This window comes from Phalaenopsis equestris, unplaced genomic scaffold, assembly GCF_001263595.1.
Source record: "Phalaenopsis equestris unplaced genomic scaffold, ASM126359v1 Scaffold000002, whole genome shotgun sequence".
In the NCBI taxonomy this organism is placed as follows: Eukaryota; Viridiplantae; Streptophyta; class Magnoliopsida; order Asparagales; family Orchidaceae; genus Phalaenopsis; species Phalaenopsis equestris.
In genome coordinates this window covers 33,491,823-33,499,516 of record NW_018164444.1, presented here as the reverse complement: position 1 = coordinate 33,499,516, position 7,694 = coordinate 33,491,823, and the positions used below count along the sequence as shown (strand labels likewise).

General features: G+C 36.8%; 1 protein-coding gene across 1 annotated transcript; it reads left to right on the top strand.

Annotated features, from left to right (window-relative positions):
* The first annotated feature begins 2,207 nt into the window (after positions 1 to 2,207).
* On the top strand, positions 2,208 to 5,638 carry LOC110017926 (probable transcription factor At1g61730). The gene is made up of 2 exons (XM_020715091.1): positions 2,208 to 3,621; positions 5,533 to 5,638. The coding sequence occupies exon 1, from the start codon at positions 2,270 to 2,272 to the stop codon at positions 3,614 to 3,616; it is 1,347 nt and encodes a 448-aa protein (XP_020570750.1). The 5' UTR covers positions 2,208 to 2,269; the 3' UTR covers positions 3,617 to 3,621; positions 5,533 to 5,638.
* Positions 5,639 to 7,694: the final 2,056 nt, after the last annotated feature.

Here is a 7,694-nt window from a genome sequence, read left to right as displayed (position 1 = left end):
TTTTTTATTTACAGTGAGAAATGCTTGGGTTAGTTGATAGATCAGTCTCATTATGAAAGGTTTTCAAATTCTTTTGATATGTTACTGCTTGAATCATATCTAATCATTCTTACGTCTCTGTTGTTAGGTTGGGTCATCTCCTTAGTTGGGCCTCACCTTTTACTTGACATATAAAGTGAATCTTGTTGCAACCTTCATTGGGATAACCTTCTAGACTTGCTGCTAGGATGATTTGCTTGCCACCCACCATAAATATTAAGGTAGGGAACCATCTTCAGAGTTGACCTAGGCCGATTTAGGAGACATATTTTTGTTGATGCTTGGGCATTAAGGGTCGACTTTCATTAATAATGTCAATCTGATGTCTCGCGTTGTTGTTGGTCATTTTAGTTGAGTTTATCGATCAAAAATCTTACTTTGTTCTTGATTTATTATTATTTTTTATTGATCGAAAGTCTTGCATCGCTATCAGTCTTACCACACAGGTTCAAGTTCCCAAGATGTTTGCTTGGTATCAATTCGTGTGAACTCCTCGAGTTCTCCGAGTACTGTTTAAACATAGGATTAGACACACAATTTGCTGGGTCATATCTTTAATAGTTACTTGTGTAAAAATTCTTCGATTTGAACAAAAAAATGCATTTAGTTTTTACTCATGATGATACAAGAAATTTTCCAAGGAAAGGAAGTTCTAAAGGTCATCATCGTTCCATGTACAACAGACTCCCTTTCCCATACACGTCCTTAGCTTATTACTCCTTGGGTGACTCATTGGTTGATGATGAATTGGCCGATCTAATATTTTGACCGCTTATCCTTGTGTAGCTGTAATGGCCTTTTTCAATGCAAGATCCTTGAGGAAGAATTTGTCCTCTCAAACATCTCTGTTGTAGTATCGAGTCGTTCTTATCTTTACTTCTATATGTTGAAAAGCTGTGTTAGCCCATTTTTCTTCTACTGGATCGAGCGCAAGCATCACACCTTCGTCATTCATTTTTTGCCGCTTAGCAAGGTTTTTTCATCAAATGATGAGGCCGACTGTATTCGACCGAGAACATTGCTTTCATCCTACATACATAACACTTAGAAGTTCACTATTTATAAATTAGCAATCTCTTAATACTCTTTCCTCTCTTCTTTGTGGGCTTCTGTTAAAACATTTTCAAATCGATGATATTGAAGAGTGATTTGGGTAGCTCATGTATGAATTTATTGGTTGAGAGTTTCAAAATTTTTAGGTCATAGATGAACAATACACAAAGTGAAAGATTAATTTTCTATAGAGATGAACAATTCACAAGGTCACCATAAGGAGATGCAATGAGATGGTCAGGAGAAATCAGAAGTCTCTTGCAAATGGAAACTAAATATGCTCTCGTCTAAAGACAATCATGTTGCAAAGAGGTACAAACTACTTGAACGAAGAGTACAACAACGTTAGCACCACAACATTAACGTTTGATCTCGTGAGACTGTTATGGTGAGTGAAAGCTAAAAAATCCTCCCACGTTATCAAACTTCTTGCTGTCACAGAGGCTGAAAAGGGAATGTAAAGGTATTACAGTCAGTCGAGCATAAGAAAAATAGAAGAGATGAATTGGCAGGAAGGAATGACTTAATTAGGTAGGGAGAGTGCTAACAGGGTGTTGTTTTTGTAGGTTGGTTATCAAACTTCTTGCTGTCACAGAGGCTGAAAAGAGAATGTAAAGGTATTAGAGTCAGTCGAGCATGAGAAAAATTGAAGAGATGAATTGGCAGGAAGGAATGAGTTAATTAGGTAGGGAGAGTGCTAACAGAGTGTTGTTTTTGTAGGTTCAATAAGACTTTGGAAATTCAAGTGAATAATTCCAAAGAGTTAGATGAGAGTGAGGTAAAAATAGGAAAAACCACAATATCTTATTTATTAGTTGTTAGTTATGTAAATAATAAAATTTTGGAAGACTTTCATTTATATCACTTAATTCCTATGTAAATATGCTGAAGACTTTCATTTATATCACTTAATTCCTATGTAATTATATGCTAAAAAAATAAACTTTAATTTTCACATATATTCCACTATACTTATGCATTAAAAATTTTATTCGAAATTTAAAAGAGAGATAATTTTGGTGTTACATGAAATATTTGGATGTTAAAGTTGAGCCATTAGATAAATTTAAATACACAAGATTTGGGTGGTATATATATAAATACCCCCAGTTGTTAAGGCTTCCATTTGCGGGTTAAAGCCCTCCACTGACAGAAACCCTAGCAGCAGGTAGCGATCATGGCCAAGAAGGCGAAGGAGATGAAGCCTCCTCCCTCTCCGTCCTCCTCCTCCGAAGAGGACTCTCCTCCCCCTGCGATTTCACCCGTAAAGAATCCTGCCGCTGGCTTCACCACGGCAGCTCTACAAAAGCAACCAGAGCCTTCCTCAAAGCCCATCGGCGGACAGGAGGAGGAGGAGGAGGAGGAGGAGGGCTCTGAGAGCGAAGGAGAGTCTACGGACGATGAATCATCCGAGGATTCCGGGGCTGTCGCAGCAAAAGCAAACCCACCGTCACAGCTTAGAGATTCTAGAACATCGGATGGTAAGAAGGGTTTGAATGCCTCTCCTCCTTCTGAAACAGACTCAGAAGATATAGAAGAAGATGGGGAAGAAGATGTTGAGGGGGAGGATTCCAGTTCTGAATCGGAGCAGCAGTCGCTGCCTCCTCCTCCCCAAGAAGCCGCAAACGCTGAGGGGAAGAAAGCGGCAGCCCCAATTTCTGGCTTGGACTCAAGCTCAGAAGATGAGTCGGAAAGCAGTTCTGATTCTGACACGACTGAACCTTCTCCTCTGGGTTCCGCTCGCAACACTGTCGATCCTTCATTGAAACCACTGAGTTCCAAGCCTATGGACAGCCCTGTTCAGCTCTCGGACAAGAAACCCATATCTAGGAAGCGATCCACGACCTCCCCCACCCAAGTTTCCAAAAGAAAGAGGAAGACTGCTGATATAATCGGAGCAGAGGGAGGGCAGGAGAAGAAGGAGATTACCAGGAAGATTTGGAGCAAGGCAGATGAGCTGGCCTTGCTGCAATGCATTCTGGATAATAATGAGCTCCATCACGGGACATCCATTCATGTGCAGGCGGAGTCCCTTCTGAAATCTGTGAATAATTCTTTATCCAGCTCAGTCACCTTGACCCAGATGAATGACAAGATTCGTAGGCTGAAGCAGAAGTACAACGCTACTATTAAAAAAGTAAAGGATGCTAATAAGCCAAACATTTCTAATGCCCAAGATGCTGCTGCTTTTGATCTTTCGAGGAAGATTTGGGGTCCTGGCAAGGAGGAACTTGTTTTTGCTGATAATAATTTCAAGCTAGATAAAGTGAAGGAGGGCATTATGGTGGAGAAAGGAAAGAAAAGTAATCTGATAGTTGAGTATCCTTTTCTACGATGGCATGCCAAGACTGACCATGCCAACAATGCATTAGTAATGCAGAGTCATATACCTATTGTAGAAGCAAAAGCGTTGGAGGGAAGTTGTAAGAAGTTGGAAATTACTGAGATTCAGCTACACATGCAAAAGGCGAAGCTCCTGTCTTTATCATTGAAGCTAATTGAAGATGCACTTGAGAAATGCTGATCCTGGTATAGTCGCAAGTTTATTGTATCTCTTTAATATGGGAAAAAGCTAGTTTTTGTTTTGTTTTTGTTGTCAATTGCTTGGAAGCTTAAGTCTTTCTCACTGAAAAATTTGATCTTTGCTTGCCCTATATTGGTTTTGATTAATTTCTTTGCTTTCCTAGTAATATTATTTTTATGCTATTCCCATTTAAAGATAATATTTAAAGGTTGGTTATTAAGCCTGTGATGTTTTGTCTCACATGTCATTTTGTATATATTTCTTTTTTCTGAAGTTGCGTGCCATGCTATCTTCTTATTATGGTTATCTTCATAACCCATGATCACTCAAAGTTGTTTGCACGCTTGTTGTTAGCTTGAGATTTGAGACTTCTCCATCTGAAAATTTAAATATTTACACGCACTATTTAGTATTTACTCAGAGTTGTACATCCATTTTACTTTTGATTTTGTGATTTTATTTGTGACTATAGAACACTCTTCTGATTTTCTCCCAAATATAACATCATTTTTTCTTGTGAAAATGAAAGAAAATGAAACATTTCTGCAGTGAGGTCTTGCTACTTTTTGTATTTCTTTCTTTGTAGGGAAAATATAGGGAAAATACATTTTTTGTTACAATTTAGTTTCTTACATTTTCTGTTATTTTTTTAATTGATGATGTTAGTGTTGCACTACGTAAAGCATCATTGATTAATTATCTTGACCTAATTATAACTCTGATGAACAATCTGACATGCGTTTCACTGATTTACTGAGATGGACTCTAATGTAACATGGTCGAAGCCACTGCTGTTTCACATGTTACTGTATGACTAAGACTTTGATCCGCTACCTTGAACTATGAATGTCCATATGCATAAATTTGCGTGATACATTCTTCTTATTTTTATTGCTGTTAAGATTTTATTGTTTGTCCATCCCTCTTTCTCTTCTTTTATGTATGATTTTGATGAATAACTTGGTTAAAAGCAGTTGTTGGCTTATTCATCAGGGTTTGAAAATTTTTTAGTACTTACTCAATTTGCTAGTAAGTTAGGAACTTTAAAATCTCAACACCATATGATTTGTAAGGTGTCATATGTAACTGATGAAACACATTTTTAGACTTTTAGATGGCTTTTTTTGGAGTAGAAAAAGTCTATATGTTGAAAGTTTCTATGAAGCTGGGTGGAATTCATCACCTTAATCTATTTGAACTCGGTATTTCTTAGACCATGACATAAAGCAAGTCTAATCACAAACTGTAGCTTTTTGGAGATTGCATGTGAGAATGTTTTCCTAGAAAATGGGTTTTATCTGTAATTTCGAACTATTAAGTGAGATTATTCACTTTATATAGATAGAAATGGAAGTTGGAGGCTTCTGCTTCTTGGCTTGAAACACTTGCTTTTTTACTTCAATGACAACAACAAGCCTTTATCCTAGCAAGTGGGGTCGGCTGCATGAATTCTTTTTCTCCATTGTCTTATTGAGGTTATTTTCATTTAATTCTAATAAATTAAGATGATTTTTATGCAACATACCCAACATGCTTTTTTAATTCCCACTTTCAAATATCACACATCGCTAGCCTGTTTTGACAAGTCAAATTTATAGCAGAATCATTCTTTTATTTCCACCAGTGAATATCTAGCATTTGAGCAAAAGCTCAAAACAGTCCCTCGACTATCTATAAGTGACCAATTTAGTTTGGGAGTTTTAAAATGCTCGATATCATTTTCAGACTATTAAAAATTGATATGAATTGATCCTATATCAATTTTTTTCTTTTAATTAAAGGCGCTGCCTCACTAATTTAAAATTTTTTATTTACAAAAGTCATCCCAACTCGCACTAGACCTTGGCTGCTCCAGCTCTTTCACTCACACAACTTCTTTGTCATTGCTGTTGTTGATCTTTCTGTTTCGTCCGTAGCTTTGCTGCATCTTGGCATCAACTAGGCACATCTCATCTCTTCAACCACTACTTGGCCATCCGAACTTGCTTCTTTGTCATTTTGCGGCCCTAGACCTTCATTGCTCAGTCTCTTCGACTTGTCCGACTTGGCTGTTTCGTTGCTGCTGTGGATTTTCCAATTTCGTCGATCATCACATGAATAGGCAGACAACAACCATGCCAACAGAAAAGGTTTGTGCATCCTAAAGTGGACTTTATGGATCTGGAGAAGTTGTGGCTGAAGACATGAGTTATTTATCTCAACTCTTTTTCCTTCAATTTGATTTGTGTGTATAGAGTGATTAATATCACGAAAAAATGACCAACTTTGCTGTAATGCGAGTGTTAATCATGCATGTATATGTGTCAATCAAGTAATATTCAGATTATGAGGATGAGTTATCGGTCCCATATGAAATTTTGTTGCTTTCAAAATTAGTTTAATTACTAGTTCACTAACTTTCAGTTTAAATCAAAAGTTTCAATTATTTTAAAGGTTTTTAATAAGTCCTAAAATTTTTTGGTGAAGACTAATGATTCTTATTTTGGCTAAAGGTAAAAAAATCTACTGAGTTGGATTATATGAAGATTCTATGTTTATCCACTAGATTCTCTCTTTTATTATTGGTAATCAGTGACAATTACTCTTTATTCTCTTCGGAGACATAAGAATCATTGGAGTCTCATATTATAGTTAAGCTCCATTAACCCTACGAATGATAATTCATCAACATATAATACATGTAGTTTAAGAATTTTACATAGATTGAACAAGGACTTTCACAACACACCAATTCAAAGAAGCAAGAAAAGTGATTAGACATTTGTGAAGAAAACAAGGGATAATTTTTTGAAAATAAAATAATGTTTACAAAAATAAATGGAAAGAAAAACATGAATTAAAATTCTTCTCACTCCAAGCCAGTCCTTATTTATATGCATTTCCTTTCTTGAATACTCACACAAGTCATCTGCCTGCATACATCCTCACTCTGAATCCACTTTTACATGAAGAAATTTCTACCGAATCGGGGCGCCGGGGCGCTACTGATGTAGCATCGGGGCGCCGGGGCGCTACTCCCCTATGTCGAGTTGGAGCGCCGGGGCGCTACTGATGTAGCATCGGGGCGCTAACATCGGGTGCAACAACGGTGAGTTTGAGTGCCATCTTTTGTGATTTTGAATCTTCAAGTTAGTACTGATTAGGGGTGTAAACGAACCAAACACTAACGAACAACGCTTGTGTTCGTGTTCGGTTCGTTTGAAATTTAGTTTGTTTGAAATAAGCTCGTGTTCAAAATTGTTCGTCAAGTCACTGTTCGTGTTTATTTCTTAACAAACGAGCCGAACACGAGTTGTTCGCGAACGATGAGCCAGTTTGACATCCCTAATATTAATATATATAAATAACATAATATAATATATTATGTTAATCTATTATATAAATATATAATATCTATATTAGTATATTACTAATATAGTATATCAATACATTATTATTATTAATTTATTATATATTACAATTTATAAAATTTAATTTTTTAAAATATCTCAAATTTTTTATATATAACTATTTGAAATTATTTTATATTTCGAACAATAACGATTCAAACACAAACGAACGTACCGAACGGGTCATTGTTCGTGTTTGGTTCGTTTAGCAATCCGAACAAAAAAATTTGTTCGTGTTCGTCTCGTTTGCTTATCGAACGAATCGAACACGAACTCATTGACGAATTGAACACGAACTGTTCGCGAACAATGAGCTTTTTTTGACAGCCCTAGTACTGATGTAACATCGGGGCCCTAACATTGGGTGCAACAACGGTTGGTTTGAGCGCCGCCTCCTGTGTTTTTGAATCTTCAATTTAGGACTTCTATAGGTTTTAGGGCACTAATTCACGTTCGTCTCGTTTACTTATCGAACGAATCGTAGTGCCATGCTCCCTGTGTGCCGGAGCACTGGCTTCTAGCGTCGTAGTGCCATGCTCATTGATATGTTGTCGTGCAACACTCTTCTTTTAATGTCGCGACACGTCTTTCAGGAGTTAGGGCGCCAATACATTTGAGTGCTCAATTTTTTCAAATATAAAGCATATACACAATATATAACCAAAAAAGCATAAAATTGCACAAAAAAA